At 44.1% G+C, this 26,390-nt stretch overlaps 1 protein-coding gene across 1 annotated transcript in view; it reads right to left on the bottom strand.

The window, feature by feature from the left end:
• Window positions 1-19,187: 19,187 nt before the first annotated feature.
• EBPL (EBP like) overlaps window positions 19,188-26,390 on the bottom strand; it is a 41,511-nt gene continuing 34,308 nt past the window's right edge. The window contains exons 2-4 of the mRNA XM_070578230.1: window positions 26,250-26,319; window positions 21,049-21,187; window positions 19,188-19,716 (exon numbers count right to left, since the gene is read on the bottom strand). Coding sequence (XP_070434331.1) covers window positions 19,476-19,716; window positions 21,049-21,187; window positions 26,250-26,319 — 450 coding nt within the window. The 3' untranslated portion in view covers window positions 19,188-19,475. The remainder of the gene's footprint in view (window positions 19,717-21,048; window positions 21,188-26,249; window positions 26,320-26,390) is intronic.

Here is a 26,390-nt window from a genome sequence, read left to right as displayed (position 1 = left end):
AAAGAGCATGCATCACAGATAACAGGAATGTCTCTTTTATTACTGTCATGAGATGTTTAGCCGACACAGCAGGTCTGTAGTCAGCAGGTCAGTGGTCACAATGTGAGTACAGCAGTTCAGTAATTAAAGCTTAGCTTCCAGGAAGAGATGCTTATCCTTAAAGAAATGTTGATATAGAGCCAGCCCAGTGGCGCAGAGATTAAGCTACATCCCTATCTTTAAGGTCATCATTCTTGTCTTTGGGACATTGTAAACGTTTTAAGTAGATGTACAATGCGTGCTCAACAGGCCATGTCAGGCCCTTTTGGAAAAACAAGGTCAAGCCGAGTTAGTTTTAAACCCAATGGCTTCCTCATATACGCCAATATATCCTATTGCTTTTCATTTATTTATAAGAAGCAAAGCTCAAAGTTGAAAACAGCTGAAAGAAGTATAGGGGTGCTGCCAAAAAAGAAAGGGCTGGAATGTCACAACTTGCCTAAAGCTATAATGAATGTGGGCCACATATCTGTCATTGTCCATGCAGCAAGAACCTACTGTGTGCAGAAAGCAGGTCCAAGAGGGAAGGTCTGGGTGTGTGGGAGGGCCACCTTCTCAGGCACTTTGAAAAGGTGGCCTCGAGCACAGAACTAACTGGCTAGCCCAGGATCACCCCTTCAGGATGGGGAGTGAGAAGGGAATTAATAATCTGGCCCCTCCTTCCTCCCGCTCTCCCATTGTCTCCATCAGGGATTGGCTTCCCAGGGTGCGGAACAGGGTACACAAGGGTGGGGCATGGCAACTGGAAAATCAGCAGCACCAGCTCTTTATTTCTGTGCAATATAAAGTGCTAAAGTCCAAGATGATTCGGGCTCGTGAGTCAAGGAGTCAAAAGAAAGATTTCTTGGACTGTCAAGGTCTGGCAGTAGTGCTCTTTTATTCAGAGAATAGCATGGAGTAGCATGGGGACAGACCCATGGGCAGTAAGAGCTGCAAACATGGGTTGAGGGTAGGGCCAAATTTAAGGCATAGGTATGTAAGTTCTCTTTACAAGACAAAGGAAAGATTATGTAAAAAGTCATTAAAATGGTATCAGTGCAGCTGGGGTCTGTTATTGGGTGGTCCTGTAACTTTGGCTAGCAATCAGATGGGATTAAGTCAGGACGTCTTATGCTTCCCGGAGGATGATATAGATCAGTATGTAGGGCAGGACGCCTTGATCCTCATCACAAGGGACAAGCAGTCAGAAGGTGGCTTCAGTTTTTAATTGGAAAAGCCACTTTTTCCTCAGTTGTATCCTACACTTTGAGTGGGGCTTCTCTGAGTGTAGAACAACATCCATAACCCAGGAAGAAAAGGAACTGAAGATCACAAATCCCTGGGCCTAATCCTACCTGGGGAGGGAGTCCATTTGTTTAGGCCAATATTCCAAACTCTTCAAGCAAGTCATCTGCAAAGGGACCCCCTTCTACCACTTTGAAGATAAGATCGAGTTCTCTAGGTCGATCAGATGATCCTGAGGAATCAAGAGCTCTGGGGGTGGGGATGAGAAGCCTGCTGGTTGTTTTGTTCTGACACAGCCATGGGTCACACGTTCTCCCACAAGCTTTGGGGTGGCCCCGCCACGAGCCCTTCCTCCCCCTCCACCGGTGACGATGATGCAGGAGATTTTGGAAAGGAGCTCATGGAACGCTCGACCAGTGGTTCATCCTGGGGAACTTCTCAGGCATTGTCTGGGTGGAACATTAAGAGCTGGCTGGAGACCTGACTGAGAAGCCTAGACATTCACTCCTCAGGCTCTGCCTGCAACACTCCGGTGAGTTCAGGCTAGAATATGATGAATATACTACCTGATGGGTGTCTTTAGGAGGGACAGAGAAAGAAAGAAAGTCGGTGAGACTCGTGGTCTAATGTTGTGAAATGCAACATACATGGAATTCTACTCTCTCCCCAAATCTCACTAGAGAAACAGCAAAGAGATTATAAAAAAGGGCCAAACCCCCCAAAGACAAAGAAAGCAGAAGAGAGAGTAGCAGGCTTGAGATAGCAATAAAATTACGGAGGATGGAAGGTGACCTTATAGACCAGAGAAAGTGGAAACCTAAGTTGGCTGGGGGTGGGGGTGTATGTGTGTGTGTGTCTGTATAGCTCAAAGGATTTACTTTGTGCCAGGCACTAGTCTAAGTGTTGAAGGTGTATTAACTCATGTAATCCCCCAACAATGCAAGAGTTCGTACCCTGATTTTGGAGATGAGGCACAAAGAGGTTAAATAACTTGCCCCAGGTCATGCAGCAGAATTTGACCCTCTGCAGAGATGTGGCCCCAAGACCACACTTTGTACAGCCTCCCAGTAGATAAGCAAGCCCTTCTGCACCAAACCCCAGGAGACTTTGGGACTTGGAATATCAGGGAACTTCAAAGTGGGGCTGAAAACAGAATTGGTGGAAAGTCTGTACAAAGAGACAGACCCACAGGCCTCACTATTGTATTCAACTACCCCTCTGCTGCTCAGTAGAGTCCTGTTGGTTTAGGCTCTGGAGGCGTTAGTCAGTTGAGGATGAGGTGAGACATCTATGGAAAGAAGAGAATTCAGTGGACGTTTGTGAACTGACCGATGAGGCTGCTCAGCCCCTTCCCCATTCAGCTCCCACGTGCTGCAGTGAGGTTTACACACCCCACGCCGGGTCTGGGAGCTCCTCTCTAGGAATTCTGACAGGCTGGAGAGAAGGCAAATGATGTTGACATTTGAAGGTCCTCTGATGAAATAGTTGGCTCACCAGTTGATAAGTCCTGCCCATGTCCCTAGGACTTACACAAGCTTCTAGCAGCTTTTTGGTATCTTTCTCTTTTTTCCACCTACCTTTTTATTATGGAAAAATGTAAACATACAGAAAAATTGAAAAGACAGTATAATGAACACCCAAAAACCCACCTCTTGAGTTCTGCAATTGTTAACATCTTAACATATTTGTTTTATCTTTAGATATATATGTGTGTCCATATATTTTTTCTGTACATTTGAAAATGAGTTGCAGACATGATATTTCACCCCTACATATTTCAGTATCTCCAAAGAATAAGGATATTATCAGACGTAACTCAAATCCATTATCACACCTAAGAAAATTTAAAATAATTCCCTAGCATATTCTAATATTCAATCCATATTCAAATTTCCCCCATTGTCCCTAGAATGTCATTGCATTTGGTTATTATTTCTCTTTACTCTCCTTCCTAGAACAGTCGCCCTTCCTTTTGTTTGCCCCATATTGTTGACATTTTGAAGGGACCAGGCCATTTAACCGAAGGAAGATTTCACATCTGATTTGTCTAATTGTTTGCTTGTGGTGTCATTTAACTTGTCCCTGTATCTCTTGTGAATCCTGCCAACTGGAAGTCAGACCTAAAGGCACGACGGGATGCAGATCAGACTGTTTTGGCAACACACGTGGGTGAAGTTCTCTACTCCACTCTGCGTCACATCAGGGGACGTCTGCGTATCTCACTGGCAGTGGAGCGAAGTCTGACCCCTCGGCAAAGGCAGTGACGGCCACATCTGTCTCCCTGCTAAAGGTCCACTCTTTCCCTCACAAGGGCCCGTGGGTAACAGCAGGCACAGTGTGAACACCCTGCGCAAGGCATTACTCAGATGTGAACAGGCGACAAAGGATGACAGGACCTCCGAGAAAAAGCCTCCAACACGAAAGAGCCAAAAACAAACAGGAAAAAAGCAACTCAGATGAAAGAAAGACCAGTGCAGGAAGCGAAAGAACACTTCCTCCAACTGATAAGTGTTCTCAGAAACAAGAGAAGACAGCACAGCCATGAGGCAAGATCGCTATAAAACATATTTAGAAAACAAGAAAGAGCTCTTGGAAATCTACACTGAAAAATCCAATATGAACTTGGGAGATAAAGCAGACACAAAAATCTCCTAAAAAGTAGAACAAAGATAAAGCATGAAAAATAGGAAATTAAAACAGAAGAAAACTTGAAGATTAGTCCAAAAGTTGGCATCAGAATAATGGGCGTTCTAGAAATAGGAGAGGAGTAGAGGGAGGTGAATTCTCAGATAAATAAAACACAAACATTTCCCAGAACACATGAATTTCCAGCTTGAAAGAGTCTGTGAAATGCCCAATACAAACATATTTTTTTATGAAGATAAACACAAAAACACAATATTATGAAATTTCAGAACATCCTAAAAGAGAAAACAGGTCATATATAAAAGATCAAGAATCAGAGTGGCGGGGCTGGCTGGGTGGTGCAGCAGTTAAGTTCGCATGTTCCGCTTCGGTGGCCTGAATGTTTGGCAGCGCAGGGTTTGCTGGTTCGGATCCCAGATGCGGACCTACACACTGCTTGTCAAGCCATGTCGTGGGCAGGCGTGGGCATATAAAGTAGAGGAAGATAAGCGTGGATGTTAGCTCAGGCAGGGCCAGTCTTCCTCAGTAAAAAGAGGAGGAATGGCAGCAGATGTTAGCTCACAGCTAATCTTCCTCAAAAAAAAAAAAAAAAGAATCAGAATGGCATTAAACTTCTTTTTTTTTTTTTCTGATTTTTTTTTTTAAGATTTTATTTTTTCCTTTTTCTCCCCAAAGTCCCCCGTACATAGTTGTATATTCTTCGTTGTGGGTCCTTCTAGTTGTGGCATGTGGGACGCTGCCTCAGCATGGTCTGATGAGCAGTGCCATGTCCGCGCCCAGGATTAGAACCAACGAAACACTGGGCCGCCTGCAGCGGAGCACGCGAACTTAACCACTCGGCCACGGGGCCAGCCCCAGCTTCTTTTTTTTTTAAGATTGGCACCTCAGCTAACATCTCTTGCCAATCTTCTTCTTCTTCTTTTTCTTCTTCTTCTTCTCCCCAAAACCCCCCAGTACATAGTTGTATATTCTACTTGTGAGTGCCTCTGGTTGTGTTATGTGGGATGCTGCCTCAGCGTGGCCTGTTGAGCGGTGCCATGTCTGCGCCCAGGATCTGAACCAGTGAAACCCCTGGCTGCCGAAGCAGAGCGTGTGAACTTAACCACTCGGCCATGGGCTGGTCCCTAAACTTCTTAATAGCAATACTGAAGTCTAAAAGATAATGGAGCAAAGCCTTCAATTCTGAGGGTAATTTGAACAATGAAATTGTACTATGGCCCCTAGAACAAAATAAATATCTATAAGTCTATGCTGATATAAATAAATGAATGATAAATAAATGGAGAAGAGACAGCTCTACCCTACAAAAGAATTCCATTAATAAATGTAAGAGAAATGAGAAATAGAAAATTACCATTAAGAATATTACAGTGATAAGGGGCTGCCCCCGTGGCCCAGCGGTTAAGTTCGCACGCTCCGCTTCAGCAGCCCAGGGTTTTGCTGGTTCGGATCCTGGGCGCAGACATGGCACCGCTCATCAGGCCATGCTGAGGTGGCGTCCCATATAGCACAACAGAGGCACTCACAACTAGAGTATACAATTATGTACTGGGGGGCTTTGGGGAGAAGAAGAAGGGAAAAAAAAGAAAGAAGATTGGCAACAGATGCTAGCTCAGGTCCCAATCTTTAAAAAACAAAGAATATTGCAGTAATAATTGTAGGCAAGATTCACCAATGGATGCTAAAATTAGTGGGTAAAAGTTTGAGGATAAATAGGATATTTGCATAGTCTTAAAGTGTGTCTACCAATATATTTATTAATTAAAAAAGGAATAACGGGCTGGCTCCATGGCACAGCAGTTGGGTGTACACGTTCCAGTTCGGTGGCCTGAGGAGCTGTTCCAGATTGGAGGAGACTAAGAAGACTCAACAAGCAAACGTAACGTGGGAACCCTACTGCATCCTAGAAAACATTATTGGGAAACTGGTGAAATCCAAAGTCTGTAATTGAGTTAATGGTAGTTTACCAAAGTCAATTTCTTCATTGGATCCTTATATTATGGCTAAGTGAGATGTTAGCATTAGGGGAAGCTGGATAAAGGCATTAGATAGAACTCTGTAATGTTTTTGCAACTTTTCTATAAGTCTAAAATTATTTCAAAATAAAAAGGAAGGGGCCAGCTCCGTGGCCGAGTGGTTAAGTTCGCGCGTTCCGCTGCAGCAGCCCAGGATGCGGATCCTAGGCGTGGATATGGCACCGCCCGTCAGGCCACAGTGAGGCGGCATCCCACATCCCACAACTAGAAGGACCTGCAACTAAGATATACAACTGTGTACAGGGCGAGTTTGGGGGAGATAAAGCAGAAAAAAAAAAAAAAAAGATTGGCAACAGTTGTTAGCCCAGGTGCCAATCTTTAAAAAATAAATAAATAATAAAAATAAAAAGGCAAAAGAAAACCCTCTGAGAGAAAATTATTTCCAACCTAGAATTTTGTACCCAATCAAATTGTCAATCAATCGTGAAGATAAGAGTGATGACATTTTCAGACATGCATGAACTCGTGCACCTTTTATGAGAATAAAACAAAACAAAGACATGGGATGCAGGCAATATGGAATTAGACATGAGAGGGAAGCAAAGGCCTTTCCAGAACAAGAGCTATGCAGAGGCCTCCAGGACAACCTGTATAGATGGGAGCAAGAGGACGAATGGTTTCCAGAAGAAAGATGCCTCAAAAAAACAAAGAAACAAAACCAATAGTTTACCTTGTCTATTTGATTACATCAGTGACATTTTCAGTTTTCATAGTTTAGGGTTGTATTACTGATAAGTATGTAGAAAACTAAGCAAACAAATAGAAAAAAAAAAAGGCAATTATCAGCTCCTGGGGAAACAAAAAGTTGCACAGAAAGGAAGTGTAATCAGAGTACACTAAATGGCTCAGCTGTGAACAACTTGTACATAGTCAGAATAATATAAACACTAAATATTCATTCCACCAAAATATCTAAATTGGGAAGATGGGTGAAGGGAAATACATATGTGAGGGGGAGCATGGGGGAGAGTGTAAGAGAGTTAAATTCTTGTCTTCCAAGGTGGGAAGAGCATAGGTTATGCATAAAGTTGAAAAATCAAGAAACAGCAATGCAAGCATGGAAAAACATGGAAAATGCCAGAAGACGCAGCTAAAACAGTAGCTTCTGGGGAAAAGGAATTAGAAGTTAGCAGGGGTGAGGCAGGAGACTGCTGTTTTCCATTACAAGCCTCTATTTTTACTTCACTTCTTAAACCAGATACCTGTATTCTTTTTATAAAAATAAAAACTACATGTTGAATAATAAATAAATAAGTTGAGAGCAACCAAAACACCGCTGGTAACCATGCTTACTTAATGGTGAGTTTAGGTGTACACAGTCAACCAGCGTGGGCTCGGTCAGGGTCTCCGCCCTGTCTGTCCGGTAGTCCCTCCTGTTCTGATTCTTGGGTAGAGCTGATCTTCACCTGACTGGGCCTCAGGGGCCCCCACTTCCTTGGTGCTTTCCTCGCCGTCCATTTGTCAGCACTTCAGGCGTGAAGTTCGCCTCCCTTAGCCACGGACAAGTTCTTTGGTTGCCACACTGCGCTTCTGCTGTCTGCTTTGGCCCTCTGCTGCCTTGCCCCTCCTCAGAATCGCTCTGGTGGTGTCCCGGTTCCCTGGCCTCAGGGAGCCTGTGAGCTTCTTGAGGAGCTTCCTGGGGGAGTAATGCTGTGAGAACCAGCCACTAAGAAACAAGTCTTTTTTCCCCTTTCTTTCTTTTTTTTTCTTTCTATGTCACCTTCAGAAGTTTCCCAGGATGGCTGGGTTCCCTGTAGCATCTTTGCAACAAAATGCTACTCACAGCAACTAGCAAAGGAAATCCTCCGGCTTTTTCCTGTGTGCCACAGGTGAACATGGTGAACGAGCTTCAGCTAGCCTGCTGTCTAAGGAGGACAGGATGAGAGACATGTACAGCAGAGCTCCCAAGGCGCTCCAGGGACCTGAGGTGAGAGGCAGAGGCACTGAGCCACTGCAGCCTGGGGAGAGTCGGCCGGCCGAGCCTAGCCCGGATCAGCCAAGTTCCAGACAACACACAGAGCTCTGAAGAACAATGCCTATTTTTGCACGCTGCTGAGATTTTTGTGGGTTTTTCTTCCCTTAGCATTAGCTGGTTAATACAGGCACTGAATGTTGGAAACTGCCTCTCTAGGTTTAATATCAAGATTTCACAGGTTTATAAAATGATGCTGAGGGATGGCATCCTGAGTACAAATCAGGAAAATAGCTTGAGTCTTTCTGAGCTAAAGAAAAGAAGTTTTCACCTCAGAAAGGGGTGGCGGATGGAAAAAGACCTCCTACTTACTTAGCATGTGCTCTGACGTTTTATACGGGAGAGTCCAACATAAACGTGGTCATGTCAAGGGAACGAACATGCACCCCTGGATGTTGTGGAGGAGAGGGTGGCGACAACGCTACTTCTCAGTTTTAAGTTGTGTGAAATTGCATATTAGAACTCTTAAATTCCTTGGTTTCCCAGTTTCACACCTAGGCATTGTCCCTGGCCGTAAAAAGCTCTCCCATTTAGGGGGTGTTAAGTTGATCTTAACGTCATGTGAATGCACTGATGAGATCCTATGCTGAGAACAGGTTTTAGTAAAGGGTAAAGAGCAGGCAATGGGTTCTAGAAGCCAGAGATCAGGGATTGGATTCCAAGCAGAGACTCCTCTATGACGTTGACCAAAGCAGAGGGGAGGAAAGCATCATGAAGCAGGGCGGGAAATGCACCTTAGCTGGGCAGGACCCACTGGGGTTCAATCGCACCCAGCCCTGTAACAAAGCATCCCTCATCTTTCCTGCAGTGTCAGCTCTGCTTGGAATGGGGCTGCCAGGTGGGAGAGACTCAACCAAAGCTCTGGGGTCTGGGAGTGTGGAGAGGAGGGAAACCCGGGAGGAAGGACAGGCAGATTCAAGGGCTGTGGCTCACTTGTTAGTATTCAAGGAAAAAACGGGGTGATATATCAGAATGCTGGCCAGGGTAGCCAGCGCTGAAGTCTTCTGAATTTTTATTAGCTGGACCGGCTCACCTAATAAAAGGCTCCTCCCAGGCCCATGGCATTCCAAACACATGTTGGGAGCACAGGATGAGGAACCGGAAGGGAGGGAAGCAGGGAAGAGCAAGAGATGTCTGTCCAAGGGGTTCCCAGCCTCGAGGTGAGCTGCGCTCTCTGAGTGTTGATCTGGGCGGGGACAGCGAAGATGGCTGTGACAGATATGAAGATGCAGGAGAGTCCTCTCTCCTCTGCTGCCGCAGGATGGCTCAGCTACAGGCGAACTGGAATGAGGTAGAAAGCCAGGGCTGAGCGGGATTAGAACCAGGGAGATGGGCCAGGTGGGGCTGGCTCATCATGGCATGAGCTCAGGTTCACTTTCAGAAGGGATCAGTGCCGAAGGAGAGGCCATCTGGGGCGGAATGCAGCCACGGGTCAAGGCAGCTGACAGCTATCACGAGTTGACTGTAGCTTGATTTGGGCCAGTGCTTCCCAAGGTGGATTCTGTGATACACTATTTCTGAAGGACATGACGAGCTATTGACTTCAAAAGAGAGTTCCATGGTCCAACAAACTGGGGAAATGCTGAGTTCAATGGAATTAAACACATTTCTCTACTGCAGGACATCTCCGAGCCCTTAAATATGATGATGAGAATAGCCAATCTCTAAGGCATGGTGGGTGGGGATACGGTACAGTGTTTGATCACGGCCATGCATCCTTTCTACACAGAACATTACAGTGAACCAGTAAACTACTGATAACACTTTCCAGAGTCGGGGCTGGGCATCAGTTGGGCACCAGTACTAACGGGAAAAGGATCTGGTTCCTTGTATGTAGACACCTTCACCATTGCCGCCAAGCTACTCTCCGCTGTCTAGGTCTACTTAGTTTCAGGGCCAACAGGCAAATGAATTGAGGCTTGAGACAGATTCTGCCCTTATAGAAACTGAACGGCTAAATAAACAAAGAAATGCAGTTAGAGGTCTGGTTATAAGTTTCCTAGGCACCCAGGAGGGAGGCTGGGACCCAGTGCGCCCACAGATCCATGGCATGTTGACAAACCCACGCAAAACTAAAATCAAGTCTACAGCAGCCTCTCCACAAGCTGGGGACCTCGAGGCTCACAGTGGCATGCCTCGTCAGGCTTGGCTCTGGAGATGGGAGGGGCAGCTGTGGGGAGGACAAGCCCAGGGTGTCCAGCTCACCTGGTCTCAGTGACACGCAGGAGTTGACAACCTACAATCATAGCCATCCCCAACTCACTCCCCACAGGAGGCTGGGTAGTTTCATTGTCCCAGTTTCTCCAGGTCTCTCATGGTGCTGACTACCGTTCCATTCAGGTGCTGACAAAAATTCCTGTCCCCTGAGGCACAGGCAGAATGCTTCCTTAGAAAGGAAACAAAAGGATGCCAAGGACAAGGGATTGCAAAAGCATTTACGCCACCAAGTAACTGCAGTGTGAATATAACTCAAATCCAGTCTCAGATGGTCGGACTGACAAAGCTTCCAGTGCAGCGGCTTTTTAATTTTTACCTTGTGTTTTCTCCAGTGGGTCTGTTTAGAAGCCCAGTTTTGGGCAGTTGTTCTGCTCTAGGCCTGAACACCCTGGCATGTTTAATGGTTGGTTCTGAGATTTTCTCTCACATGAAGGAAGTGGTGATGTTGTATATTCAGGACCTGGACCATGGACCCACTCAGAGCTAAATAAATGTGAGCTTTTATTTGGATAAGAACGGCTTATTAAATGCTTACTATGTGCTCATCCTCATAACTGTATGTGCCAAGTACCACGATGCTCAGCTTCTGGATAAGGAGACCAAGCAGTTAAATGTCTTACCCTGAATCCCACTGCTCATGAGCCGCAGAAGCGGGGCCTAACTCAGCACTGCTTACAGCAAGGCCTGGCTTCAGGTTCCATCACATGCACTCCGTCTGGCATTGGGCAGATGCTCACCCTTCATCACCAGGTTCTTCTTCCATAGAAGGAAGATGATGACCCCTGTCCACAGAGTTCACGGGGTCGGTGTGAGGATCAGATCACACAATGAACAGAAAGGGCTTGAAGTGGAATGAGTCTGCATGCAGGGTGTTAACAGCGTCCAGTCCTGTTCCAAGACACCAAACAACGTGGCATCCTAAAGTTATCCCTTTCTCTAGCTCGAGCTTACAAACTGACCAGGAAAAGGAAAAAAGACAGACAGATGCGAGAAGACGGTTTTTAAAGTGGGGACCCTCGCACCAACAGCCTGAGAGTGCACAGGAGGTTAGGGAAGAGACCCCACAATCAGGTGGCTTTGAACTTGAACCTTGGAAGAATGACTCCCCCAGACCTCACTGCTGCCTCCCACCCCCACCCAACCCTTCTCCTAAAGGCTCCAGACACTAAAAATACCCCGGCCACCTGCTGCCCGGGGAGGCAGTAAATCACTGGCCCTCCAGCACCAGAATCCAGGTCAGGCCTGGCCTAACATGGCCGATGGCAGCTGACACGGGCTCGATGGGTTAGGTTCACCTCTTCCCACCCAGGCAGCTATCAGGAGCCTGTCTGCAGCTCAAGAGCCAGCAGGGCTGGTAAGAGAGCGCCCCGAGGAAGCAGGGGCCATGTAGAAGGTGCTCACCGGATGTGGGGTGATGGGAGAGGGATGTGTCACAGGAGGGGAGGGGGCGCCCTAGGAAAGGGCAGTGGCTCCCATGGCGGCAGGAATAAGGTCATCTCATCAAAATCCACAGATCGGAGACTCCGCTGCTGTCCTATTACCCCAGGACCACCAGATGTCACTGTTACAGGGAGCACGAATACTTGTGATCAGCTCTGGGGGACAGGCACTGAATTTAAGGGGACGTTTCAAATCGTGGGCGCTGGGGGGCATGCTGGTGAATCCATTTTCAGCTTCCAGTTTTTACTAATTAGATCCCACCCCTCTGAGAACTGAAGTCAGTCCGACTCCCAAAACGTAACCAAAAAATCTGTTCAACTTTATTCTCATCACAATACTGTGAATCAGAAATGAGAGGCCAAGACAGTAGGTTTATTTTTTACTAAAATGCATGCTCAACAAACACATGTGTGGGGAACAAGAAGTGGTGAGCTCTCCTGCAGCGTTGCTCAAATTTGAAAAAGTGGGGACCCCTGAGAGCGTGTCCTCCACTTTGTCACTCTGCCCCCTAGTAAAACCCGTGTATCACACGTGAACCACTGTCACCTGACCATGTGGTCCAACCAGTGAAAAATACTAACAGGACAACACAAAATCAAACTGAAATTAAGAGGCCACTCAAGTATAATGAACAGATTCGGATGATCAGAAACGTGCTTAGGTTAAATCTTTTAGATCATAAAAATAATCCAGAAAATTGAATAATTTTTACAACTTGTGGGCTCCTGGGGACATGTGTAGCACTGTTGGAAGAGAAAGATAACTTTTAAGGGAATTGGGTCCTTGCTCACTAAAAAGCTGTGTGGCCTTGGGCAGGTTATCTAACTCCTCTGAGTCTGAATCTCCGCGTGTGTAAACTGGCCCTCTCCAAGGTCCCTTTAAGCAGCATAAGATTCTAGGATTCTCAGTGTGGCCTTGAGAGGCTCCTGTGCATCTGTGAAGGTGGATGTCAAAAGTCACAATGCACAGCCACTTGGGGCCGCTTCAGTGACACAGACAAGGGATGCAAACCGTCAGAATCCTGCCCTTCTGCCTCCCAGGGGACCGAGGGACACCTCCTGGAAGGGGAGGATTAAACACCTAGAACAAAGCCCCACAGCACACTCAGCACACTTGATCCCTCCCTTGAAGAGCTGGGAGGTGGCCAACCAAATATTTTGAGATGTCAACTTGATCTGCGTCAACATAAGCATCTAAGGAAACTGGTTTCCAAAAATAAATGAGAACCGCTACCTACCAACCTCCGTAAGCGCATGAATTCTCACGAATGGGGGCATGTTCCGTAACACTATCCATGGTCGGCTTTGTGTGCACATGTACAACTGCTAGTTCTTGGATAAGTTCAGGGCAGGGGAGCGAGAGGAAGGAAGGGAGGTTAAACTCTCCCCAAAATGTCAGTACATGCACAGACAAGGGCTTCAGACACAGAAGCTAGATTTGTACTAGTGGTTCTCTCTGATGGCACTGGGGGTAATTTTTTTTCTTTTTGCTTATCTGAATTTTCCATTTTCAGCAATGAACATGTATCAATTGTGTAACATTTTTAAATGCAAATATATTCAGGAACGGTAATATATCAAACCACTATCAATCATTAACACCTAAATGTAAATTAATGGATGCAATTTGCTCCCTACAGTGAGTGGTGGTGGGAAATGGATTTTGTTAGCTCTGGGGTCTGCCAGGGTGTCAAGGCAGTGGGAAGGGGGAGAGAAGATGCAGAGATTCCAAAACGGCCCTGCGTGGAGGAGGCCTGCCAGGCCCTACCTGTGACCTGGTGGGCATTTAATTAAAATTAAGGATGGCAATGGTTAACCTTCCCTATGCAAGGCTTTGCCCAAGTAAATTATCTTATAAATTATCTTTAAATCCAAACTCCAGCTTTCATAACAAACAAACTGAAAACGGTTCACAGATTTTAATAATAATTTAAAAATAAAGAAAAACAAACAAAGGATTTGTCTCCAAGCTTTTTTTTTTTTGGTGAGAAAGATTGGCCCTGAGCTAACATCTGTTGCCAATCTTCCTCTTTTTTTTTTTTTCTCCCCAAAGCCCCAGTAAATAGTTGTATATCCAATTATAAGTCATTCTAGTTCTTCTATGTGGGATGCCGCCACAGCATGGCTTGATGAGTGGTGGGTAGGTCCACACCCAGGATCCAAAATGGCAAACCCTGGGCCACCAAGGCAGAGTGCATGAACTTAACCACTCAGCCACAGGGCCGTCACCTTCTCCAAGCTTTTCGCATTTTGGTTTCCATCAAGCCTTCCTTCAGCAAAATTTTATTTTACAATTTCACATTGCAATTTGTAGACTTTTCCTGGCGCCCCAGTGCTAATACTTCAGGAGTTGTAGAGCTGACATACTTAAATACAAGGAAACTTCATCATTTAGACTCCGAGTTTAGATGGGTTATGCTGATATTTACCTCAACATTATCTGGAAAGGAAGAATTTTCAAAGGAAATTTATGGTGTAAACAATACTGCGGAGGGATGGGCTGTTTGCAGAAATCCAGTTACCTTCCATGTAAGCAAGTCATGACCTACTGCAAATCATTTTATATATTCATCAAAATATGTCTTCTACGGCTGGCTCCTGGGCAACAAATGGGACAAAATGGGAGTGGTGGGTACTAGAGTAAATGATCTCTAAGGTCTCAAGCAAAATTTAGACTTTTAAAATAAATTCAAACTATCATCTCCAAGTAGTTGGAGATATTGGGGCTTGAGGAGGGGAACCACATTGAAAGTTGTGACTGATTTAACTGAATCTAAGATGCCATCAATTATAAGACTCATCATATTTTTGAAAGAAAATATCACTGCCAACTAAACTATGACACATCCACTGTAAAATGCATTCTAAATTTTTTTTTTTGGTGAGGAAGACTGGCCCTGAGCTCACATCTGTTGCCAATCTTCCTCTTTTTGCTTGAGGAAGACTGTCTCTGAGCTAACATCTGGACCAATCTTCTTCTATTTTGTATGTGGGTCACCACCACAGCATGGCTTGATGAGCAGTGCATAGGTTAGTGCCTGGGATTCGAACCTGTGAGCCCCAGGCCACCAAAGTAGAGCCCATACGAACTTAACCATTATGCCACTGGGCAGGCCCCATGCATAGAATGCATGCCCCATGCATAAAAATTAGAAATTTTTAAAATGTTAAAATGTGGGAAGGAATATCTTAGTATTAATGAACTACAGTATTACCTAGCACACCTTGGCCCCACCTCCCTGTGACAGGGAGATGGGTTTCTATTCACAGTGACCTGTTAAGACTTTCATACGGCAACACCAACCCTTCTCCCAACTCATTTACTTCACAGTTAAAACATTTAGATCCTTCCTGACTCAGCAGTGGAGTGTATCTGCACCCAAAGTTCCTGTCAGTGTCTATGATCTCCATTGCTCTCCCACTCAATGCTCAGCAAAAACTCAGTTGAGAGAAATCGTGTTTTCAGGGCTGCCTGCAGGATACGCAGCCCATCCATTTTTCTCTACTCTGTTAACCCTTGGATTGAGCCAGGTCAGCAGAAAGCAAAGTACTGGAAACAAAGAGGTAATCCCTCATGGAAAGGCCTGCACGGACTCTCTCTCTGGCATCCTGCCTTCAGCCCACATCGGAGACACTGTCAGGAATGACCCGAGTTGTACTGCATCTGTTGTCGAGGACAGAGCATCCGCTTCATAAGGACCCACTGGAGCCATTTTTTTTCAGGTCTTCATACCAGGAATTTCCTAAACTTTTGAAATTAAACTATGACATATGAACAGAAAAGCACACCATTCTTAAGCGTATAGCTGAATGAATTATCACAAATTAAAACTGCTGCTCAAATGAAAAAAAAATAAAACATTACCAGCATCTCAGAAGACCCCTCCTGACTACTCACCATCACCCACCCTCTTCCCCAAAGGCAACCCTTGGCCTGACTCCTAGCACCATAGTTTTCTCTGTTTTTGAAACTCACATGAATGGAATCATACAATATGTACTCTTTTAGTCTGGCTTCTTTCACTTATCAGTATGTCTGTGAAATTCATCCATGTTGTTATGAGTAGAAGTAGGGTGTTAATTTTCGTTCCTGTGATTTTCATTGTATAGTAGTCCATTGTATGCATATACCACAAAGGATTTGCTTAGATTGTTTCCGGTTTGGGCTTACTATGAATAATGCTGCCATTCTGGCGCCCTGAGTAAGCATTTCTGTGCAGTATCCACCTGAGAGTCAGATGGCTGGGTTATGGGGCATGCACATGTTCAGCTTTCATAGCTATTTCAAAACAGTTTTCCACTTTACGTTCCAACCAGCAGTGCATGAGAGTTTCAGTTGCTCCACATTTTCACCGACACTCATCGCTGTCAGTCTTTTTCTTTTTAGCCATTTTGATAGGTGTGTAGTAACATCTTATGGTGGTCTTAATTCTCATTTCCCAAATTCTCATTTGCAGATTCTCTTTTGTGAAGTATTTATTCGAATATTTTGTCATCTTTTCTATTAGATTCCATGCCTTTTTCTAATTGATTTACAGTTCTTTAACTATACTTGGGTTGGATCTTCCGTCAATTATATGTACTGCCAAACATTGCGACTTTTTGTATACTTTTTAAGAATATATTTTTCTATTTTTTTCTTCTTGAAGCTTTATCATTTGCCTTTCACTTTAAAATCAACAATTTGCCTGTGATTGATATTGTGCATGGTGTGAAGTAAGGATCCAGATTCACTTTTTCTCATATGGACATGCAACTGACCTGGCACCATTTATTGAAAAGAGCATCCTTTCCCCATTGTTCTGCAGTGGCACCTTTGTCATAAATCCAGTGTCCATATATGAGAAGGTCTGTTCTGGACTCTCTAGTCTGTCCCATTGGTCTATCTGACTATTCCTGTGCCAATACTCCATTTCCTTAATTACTGTACCTTTATATTAAGATTTGATGTCTGGTTAAAAGCATCCCATTTGCAACAACACGGATGGAACTTGAGGGTATTATGTTAAGTGAAATAGCCAGACAGAGAAAGACAAACATCAAATGATTTCAGTCATATGTGAAAGATAAACAAACACAGGGATAAAGGACAGATTAGTGGTTACCAGAGGAGAAGGGGAATGGGAGGGTGGGAGAAAGGGCTAAAGGGGCACATATGTATGGTGATGGATAAAAATTAGACTATTGGTGGTGAGCACAATGCTGTCTATACAGAAACTGATAATGTATAATAATGTACACCTGAAATTACACAATGTTATAAACCAATATGACCTCAATAATTTTTTTTTTTATAGATTGGCACCTGAGCTGACAAGTGTTGCCAATCTTTTTTTTTTTCTCCTTTGTCTCCCCAAATCTTCCCAGTAAAAAGGTGTATATATATATATATTTTTTCAGTTGTGGGTCCTTCTAGTTGTGGCATGTGGGACGCCACCTCAGCGTTGCCTGAAGAGCGGTGCCATGTCTGCACCCGGGATCCGAACCAAAGAAACCCTGGGCCACTGAAGCGGAGCATGTGAACTTAACCACTCAGCCATGGGGCCGGCCCCCTCAATAAAATAATTTAAAAAAAAGATTTGATGTCTGGTGGAGTAAGTCCTCCAACTTTGCTCTACTACAAAGTTATTAGCTTTCTTGGCCCTTTGCATTTACATAAAATATCTTAAAATCAACTTGTTAATTATCATTTTTACAAAATCTGCTGGGATTCTGATTGGGATTACACTGAATCTATAGATCAACTTGGGGAGAACTGCCTTCTTTACAATATTGAGCCTTCCAATCCATAAACGTGACATCTCTCTCTTATTTAGGTCTTATTTAACTTCTCTCAATGTTTTATAGTTTCTTTTTTTTCTTTTGTGTAGGTGTTGCACATCTTTCATTTTTTCCCTAAATATTGGAATGTTTTGATGCTATAGTGAATGGTATTTTTAAAACTTCTATTGTAATTGTTTATTGGGAACTGGTTTGCTTTTTTTGTTGTTTTTCTTTTTAAAGATTTTATTTTTTCCTTTTTCTCCCCAAAGACCCCCAGTACATAGTTGTATATTCTTCGTTGTGGGTCCTTCTAGTTGTGGCATGTGGGACGCTGCCTCACCGTGGTTTGGTGAGCAGTGACATGTCCGCGCCCAGGATTTGAACCAACGAAACACTGCACCGCCTGCAGCGGAACACACGAACTTAACCACTCGACCACGGGGCCAGCCCCAGAACTGGTTTGTTTTTAATCTCATGAATACTGAATTGAATTACTCACTGTTTCCCTACCTGATGTTCCATGAAACATCACCCCACTTGCTGAAGTGGTCTGTTACACATGCTGGGAAAAGTTGGGTTAAACACTTCTGCAGGACTCCTACAGCCTTTAACGTGCTAAGACAATGTTCCTCAAACTTACGTGGCTACACTTATTCAATACCATAGTCAGGTATCATTCAGGATAAAAGTGTAGAAAACAGCAATTACTCCAGGTGTTTTCTGGAGCAACTTCTGGTGTTTTAATTATAGGGAATTAGGTGCTTACAAAAACCACCGGGGGCTGCAAGAGCAGGTGCTTGGCTAAGCTTCCAGGAATGACTCCCAGTGGCTGCAGAATGGACCCTCCCAAGGGAGGCACTACCAGTGAGACCACCCCTGGAGCTACTCAGCCCACAAACCCTTTATTCTTGTTGCCCCAACTACAACTGCCTCTCAATACCGGGGAAGTTGAACACTTGGTGTGCCAATGCCCCAAACCCTCACATTTCCATGACCTCGCTTGCCACCACAAAATAACAAAAAAACCCACAAAGAACAGTTGAAAACAGTCTCCATGCTTTCACCCTCCAAATCTCTCTCAAGTACCTGTGAAAGGTGAAACAAGTTTTGCACCCAGGACCATAAGCTACAGTTCTCTGCAGAATAAGATGGAAACATAGAAGGAGGGGGAACACAGACTGAGCTCTCTGAGTGACAGGATCCAGCACAACTTATCAAGTGCCTGGTGCATGTGCCAGGGACCTTTCCAGGCAGAGAACACATCTGTGAACTTGCAGTCTAGTAAGAAAGGCAGGTGGTAAACAAGTTCATGTGAGTACCTGCTCCACATCTCCGATAGAATCGTTCTAACCATCTCTCAAAACTAGTGTCTATGAAACACAATGTGGTCATGTTTCCCTCACGGACCTGAAGGTAAGCACCAAATTTGTGCTTCACGTCTATCAATTACATACGACGTTACGGCAGGCATTTTCCATATTAACTTTACCTTCATCTCATTCTTTCTCACTCATACTTTCCCTATGTTCCTAGTTCCTGATGGACTTTTTATCATAATGCACTATGTAGGTCTGTAAGGTATCCCAAATCTTCCTCTTTGAAAAAGGACAGATATAAACGAATCAGCTGTCTGTGTGAGACCCCAGTGTTCACTCATGAGGAGTGAGCCCACTCACAACTTCCTACTCCTATCATTTTTTGCTAGCTTCACAAATTTGATAAAGTACAAATGTAAAACAGAAGCATGCCTTTCATTTCTGGTTTCACTTTGGTAACCAAAAGACTAATGGGAAGATTAAAGTTGGAGCAACATGCTCCTTGGATAAAAAATTAATAACATGCTTTACAGTATTTTATGATAATATGCTTTATTAATGTGGAACAATTAATACTAGCCATAAAAATATATAATTAAATGTGTTATTATTACAAATTAAAATTTATTCCCTACATTGCCATTTAATTGGAAAAAAACAACAATAAAACTTGCCACCTTACAATCAATTTGAAATAATTTGTTCAGGAACAACAATATAAAAAGAAAATGTAGGCTGGAATGTATTACATTTGGCCAAACAAAAAGGTTTGATCTATTCTGGCTCATAAAGCAAGATAATTATTGTTTATGATTTTGAAAACTCACTGAAACTTTTTCCTTGAACTGGTTCCTTTGAAATGCATTTTCTTGAGTTCTACCAACGACTGCCACAGTAAGAGTCCTGGGATCAGGACCCACACACTATTGAAAAATACCAGATAGACCCAAAAGTAGAGCCAGTTGTTGGTGTTGAGGTTGGGGCTTCCCATAAGCCAGTCTGGGGCGAAGGTCATCCACCCGCCATACAGTTCACACACGCACAGGGTAATCTGGATGAAATGCCTGTTAGAGAGAAAGAAACAGGGGATGAAACTGCCAGCCGGGCACAGTGTGGCACCCTGAGTCACGACATCTTTTCTTTAATGGCAGCATCAACACAGTCTTCCAAGGTGGAAAACCTCTCCGAAGTTGGACCTCAGGTTTCACGTAGCGCCCCTTTGAGGGGGCAGGCCAATCTAATTAACGGAGACCCATGCTTTCCTGGGAGGAGCACCACTACCCTTTCTAGAAGATTATTCTCAGAGTTAAATAGGTCTCTCAGGTGTCCTGTCCTAGTCTTAGGAAGATTTTACTGAGGTCACCCCTGACCTAGCACACAGACCTGAATGTGAATCTTGCTACAAGCTGCAATTTCACTAGTTGTCAAAGGAGATAACAATAATAGTCCTTTTCTCAAATAATATTGTGCAGATTCAATGAGATAGGTAGATAAAGGGCTGAGCGCTGTGCCTGGCACATAGTAAGTATTCAACAATACAGATATTATCAGTGTTTGAAACAATCAACAGATGGGTGCATGTAGTAAGTCTGCAATCAAGATCATGGAGTCAAAGATACATAAAGGCACCAGGGAGACATTTAATTTTTCTTGCCAACTATCTATGTGAAATTGTGGGGAGGGGATTGGATTAAATGACCTTCAAGGTCTCTTTCAAATCTGAAATTTTGTGATGAAGCCTTACACAAGACTTCTTCAATACAAGATGGTGGAAAATTGAATGCAATTGTGCCTACTCCACATTGTTTCATGGAGTCATCCCCAGTGTGGCAATCCACTTGCCCGGGTCACGTGTCCGCAAGGAGAGGAAGGAAAAGGGAGGGTGGTGTGATCAAGTCTCAGAGTCTGACTGGTGGAGGGTTAGTCTTCCATCTTTCTCCACCTCCTCCGCTTCTGCCTTCTTTGTACCCTCCACAACATGCTGCTGAAAAGCTTCCTGACTTATCTTGTACGTCTAACTCAGAATTACATAAAGGATTTACTTTGTGTCAGGTGGAATAGGCATTTTCTAGAGTGAGTTGGGGAAAAAAAGGATGGAAATGTTACCTTTTTATTCTCCAAAAATATTGGTGGCAAACCATCCAATGCTGTTAACATTGTGCTTACCTCTCCAGTGACTAGGTTGTTACTACAGTCACTTTTCTCACATTTTTTATTTTGAACAGTCTGAAATTATCCTGGTGGCACCAAGATCCTTATCTAACATCAAACAATTTTCATTTCTACTCTGCTTTTCACCTAATAAAGAAATGTGATCTAATCTACTCCAAATGTCACTTAGGTGTTGGGACAGCTAATGCCTCTCCTTTTTCAGTGGGACAGGAGAAGACACTTACCGGTAATATTTCTCTTTGACTATGGCATAAATGAGGACCAATGCCAGAGACCCATCCACGACGACGGTCAACATTTCCAGAGACACAATGGTTGGATCAAAATAAAGCCATCTTGCATCAGCTTTGCCATATTCTTTCCCTAAAAACAAAATACATTTCGTCACTCATCTGGCAATCATTTTTATGACAGTCAAGGGAAATGACCTTTTTTCCCTTACAGAGGAGATAAGCAGAACTGCCATTCTCTCCACATTCTTCATCACGCCTCAGTGGAAGGCAAGAGAAACCCCGAGACTAAAACGCATTTGCCACCTGACACAAGTAACAACAGTATCGTGTTATATTTGTAAAGTAATTTACAGTTTCCAAGGTGCTTTCACATATGCGCCCTCTTCGCCCTGTCCCTTTTCATTATCAGCAGCAGAATTCTAAGTTAATGTGGCAGAGTCAGATTTTGCAAAGACGATCTTTAATTATTACCTTGGTAAATGCCTCATAGTTCCTTACTTCAAAATTTCAATATAAAGTCTGTAAGTATAATTGAGATGCGGGAAAATTGTTTTAAAGGAAATGTTTATAAAAAACACAAGTTTATGAATAATTGAAGAGAAACTGAGTGCTGACGGGGCAGCAGGAGGGGAATGATAATGACACAGCCTAGACTCTACAACGAATCCAAAATGGACAGAGGGGGTGCCTCAGTCTGCTACGGGGACAGGATTCACCAACAACAGCCACCACACAAAGCCTCAGTTGTGCTGACCAGGGAGCGCGTAAGCCCTAAGAAATCTTTCCAGATCCCATTATCGGGAAGGTTTCTTCTAGAAAGCACCATGAGGCCAGAAAATCCTTTTAGAGCTGGACTGAGAGGTAGGCACTGGGTGAAGACATTCCCTCCCTCCCTCCCTCCTTCTCTCTTTCCTTCCTCCCTTCACCCCCTCCTCTCTCCTCCCTCCCCCTTCCCCCCCACCCCCACTTCCTTCCTCCTTCCCTCCCTCCCTCTTTCTTTTTTAATTTATCAAAGTAATACATGCAGGTCCTAAGATCTCAAATCATCAAAGTAAAAAAAACCCCACCTCTTCTCTCTCTTTAACCACTGTTCTCATATTATTTAGAAAAGGTATGAATGATCAAAAATCAGCTATGTCATGATTGGTCTGAGCAGCACAAAGCTCCAGTCTCTTAATGGCCAGAGTCAGGATCCCTTGGAGCTGGGACAAAGGGTTCTAATGAAAGGCTGTCCTGAGAGAAAGGACGGCCAGTAAACAGGATTAGCTATTTAATGAGATAACACACAGACACAGGCTGAGAGGAGACTCTGAAAGGCCAGACACAACGAGCAGACCAGGCAGATCTGTCCAGCCTGGCCTTAGCTGACTGCCAGCCATGAACTAACTGGAAAACAACATAATAGTGAAAGTAACAGTTTTTCCTTTATATTTAAACATATATACAATAGGTGAAACATACCATCTAGTGCATCCAAAATCTAAAGCAATGTCACTTAAATAAAATGCCACTGCTTTCGGGACGAAGAGATTAGTAGCTGTTTAGACATTCACAAAAAACACAAATCTTTTGGAGCACATGGAAGGCTCTGTGCTTGGCCTTAAGAATGCGGCAGATACTAGCACACAAACTCTGCCCACAAGTGGTGCACATTCTATGAGGTCAAACCACGCAATAAGTGATGTGACGGAGTATGGGGACATGAAGGAAGTGGCACTTAAGCCAGACGAGGAAGAGGAGGTGTTGTTGGTGAGAGTGGGATTCCTGCCTGAGTTATGGGGAGGGCCCTCCACACAACGAGCGTCATTGGACAGATGAGGCTGAGGGCAGTTCATTAGTCACCCACGCTCACAGCCTGGAGGAGGAGGCCAGTGTGCCACACAGGGCGGTTGCACTGGAAGTGGAGTGAACAAGGAGGAGCTGTGGGAGGCAGGGCTGGTAGTAACAAGAGGAGAGGGTGAGCCCTGGTTCCCTATGCAGGCACTGGGCCTGGTCCCCGCCGTGAGGAGGGTTGTTTGCCTGGGGACCTTACAGGTGGAAGCGGAGTGGGGAGGGGACTAGCAGTTAGCCCTTTGAGCCCTCTGGATTTCACCAGATGTCAAGGCACACAGAATATTGGATCTTCATTTGAGGCCTTACAGCACAAGAGGTGCCCTGAGCAGGGTGAAGGAGAAGGGTGTTTCAGGGAGGAGCATGTGCAAAGGCCTGGAGCTGAGAGAACATGGAATGTCTGAAACTACATTTAATTCAGTCAAGCTGAAGAAGACAGTGTGTGTGTGTGTGTGGGGGGGGGGGGGGCCAAGGTTAATGCTGGAGAGGAAGGCGGGGAGGATGGGAAAAGCAGGCCGGCCACCCACAGGTCCCAGGGCATCACGCCTCTGGCATCCTCTGCTGCTTAACCTTGACCATCTCTTTGCTGGTTAAACACCTAGTCAGCAAAAGGACAAACAGAGCACCAATAAGCCTAAGGACGTGACCGTTATCATTTATTTTGTGACTGACTGCCAGGCGTAGACAGAGGTTTAGAAGGAAAGACGCACACCAAGGGCTGGAGCAGCAGAGCCACAGCTGTGCCACGGAGGAGATTAGGGGATGGGAAGGGCAACAACAACTTTCTTCTTGACGGAGCTCGAGTCAGGCTCTTCTGAGCCCTCTTCTTGACAAGGCCTCAGCCTTGGGGTGTGTCCTTGGCCTGCTCAGTCCAGTTTTAGCAAGAATCCTGCTGAGTCAGTTTAGCAAAAGTCCCCCATTCTTGGTATCTTATCAGCCTTTTTCTCCCCTGGCTTTATCGAGACATCATTGACGTACGGCATTGTGTAAGTTTAAGGTGTACGGCATAATGACTTCACTTACACATAGCATGAAACGATGACCACAGTAAAGTCTAGTTGATATCCATCATCTCATATAAACACAAAAAAATAAGATAAAAAAATTGGTTTTTTTCCTTGTGATGAGAACTCTTAGGATTTACTCTCTTAACAACTTACAGCAGTGTTAACTATAGTCATCATGTTGTACATTACATTCCCAGTACTTATTTATCTTGTAACTGGAAATTCGTAGCTTTTGACCACCTTCATTCAATTACCCCGCCCTCTGCCACCTCTGGTAACCACAAATAAGATTTCTGTTTCTTTGAGTTTAGGTTGTTTCTTTGTTTAAGATTCCACATATAAGGGAGATTATACAGTATTTGTCTTTCTCTGTCTAGCTTATCTCACCTAGCGTAATGCCCTCAAGGTCCATGCATGGTGTCACAAATGACAGGATTTCCTTCTTTTTAATGACTGAATAATATTCCATTGTGTGTAATATATATATATATATATACACCACAACTTCTTTATCCATTCATTTGTCGATGGACACTTAGGTTATTTCCATGTCTTGGCTATTGTAAATAATGCTGCTATGAACGTGGGGGTGCAGACATCTGATCACTTTTGATATTTGATCAAATTCCTCCTCGCCCACCCTCTCCATCTTATCACCTGGCCTGCCTTCAGCAAGAATCCTACTCAGTTGCTCTATCAAGAATCCCTGTAGTCTTGATGTTTCTTCTTAGTAATTTTCCATCCACTGACCCCTACCTGGCTCCTTGGCTGTAAATCCCCACTTGTCGTCGTTGCTTTTAGAGTTGAGCCTGATCTCTCTTCCCTACTGCAAGACCCCTATTGCAACTGGTTCCTCTTTAAAAATTAAAGAATAATTTTTCTTTAATGGGGTCTACATAATGTTTGTAGCCCAGCTCTATATCCTGGTGAATCAAAGGACGGGCCACCGATTAACATGTGGGAGGTCTTAACCCAGACCCTCTGAATCAGCATCTGTAGTTTAACAAGAGCCCCAGGCAATTCTGTGCACATTAAAATCCGAAAAGCACTGCCTTATATTTTTTACATCATGGATTTTCACTTTTGTGAGAATAAAGGGCACCTCTATTAAATGAGTTTCCACTTTTTGTAAGGTGAAAATGTAAATTGAAGATGACGGATAAAGATCACGTTACACATTTGCATTTCACGGGTCTGAGCCAAATCTGGGCTGTTCCCTTTCTCTGATGCCAGGCAGGGCCACCAGGACAGAAGGACAATGACTTGGGCTGGGTCCTTCAGCCCCCGGGCTTCCCCGGCAGTTCTCAAGCACAGTTTAATCCAGCCTAATGACCAGAAAGGGCTCGGCTGTGTTTCACTCAGACCCTGGAACTGAAGGAGTGGGATTCCAGGTGCGGGGGCGCAGGCTCCCTGAGCGACACTGGAGAGGACCTGAGAGGCATCAGAGAGGACACATGTTTTGCTCTGAGAAGCACTAAACTGTAGCTGACTCAATTCTCTAGAAGTTTCCTAACACTAGTGGTGAACAGCTGTCCCAACACAGATCCTGGCTGGAGGATATGATTTCAGAATCACGGGAAAAAGGTGATGAACAATGCAGAATTTCAGACACAAAGTCTGAAGAAGTTATCCTGTGCAAGGCAGTTCTATGAGAGTGGCAAAGGACCCTGTTGTTGCACAGCTCATCTATTTGTCAAAATTCACATACGACCTGGGAGGGCGTCGATACTGACTGACTGAATGTTGATTGATTTACAGTGAGCATGAAGAAGATAGGGAAAACTAGTGAATACCTCCGCAAAGCAGGGAGATTTTTGGAAATTATCTACAAGACTACAGATATATATATATATATATATATATATATATATATATATAAATAGATACGCAAATATATATATATACACACAATAAGAAGAAAATTAGTATTAAATGTATGAACACTCAGCTTAAATATTGCAAGCTCTTCAATCTGCACTCACTGCAAACATTTTTTAATATACAGTTTTACTGAGATATAATTCACGTGCCATATAACTCATCCATTTAAAGTGTACAATTCTACATATTCTTTTAGTATATTTACAGATTGGAGTCACCACCATCTAATTCGAGAACATTTCATTACCCCCCAAAAGAAACCCATACCCATTGTCAGTCACTCCCATCTCCCATTTCCCCCACCCCTCCCCCCATGATCCTAGTCAATCACTAATCTATAATCCGTCTCTATAGAGTCATCTATTCTGGACATTTCATATCAATGAAATAATGCAATACGTGATACAGGCACTCATTTAATTGACTTGCAATTAATCTCAAACATTTTAAATGCAAATGTTTTAAATTACTTACACAATGAAGCAATCAAGCCATCAGAATCTGCAATGTTCCCTACCAAAGACAAGTAGACGAAAGGGCCTTCCTGAGAGAAGAAAAGGAAAATACGCTCTAATTTCGCATCACAACCACAGGATGGCACCGCGGAGACGTGGC

This window comes from Equus przewalskii, chromosome 16, assembly GCF_037783145.1.
Source record: "Equus przewalskii isolate Varuska chromosome 16, EquPr2, whole genome shotgun sequence".
In the NCBI taxonomy this organism is placed as follows: domain Eukaryota; kingdom Metazoa; phylum Chordata; class Mammalia; order Perissodactyla; family Equidae; genus Equus; species Equus przewalskii.
This window is presented reverse-complemented; position numbering and strand designations above follow the sequence as displayed.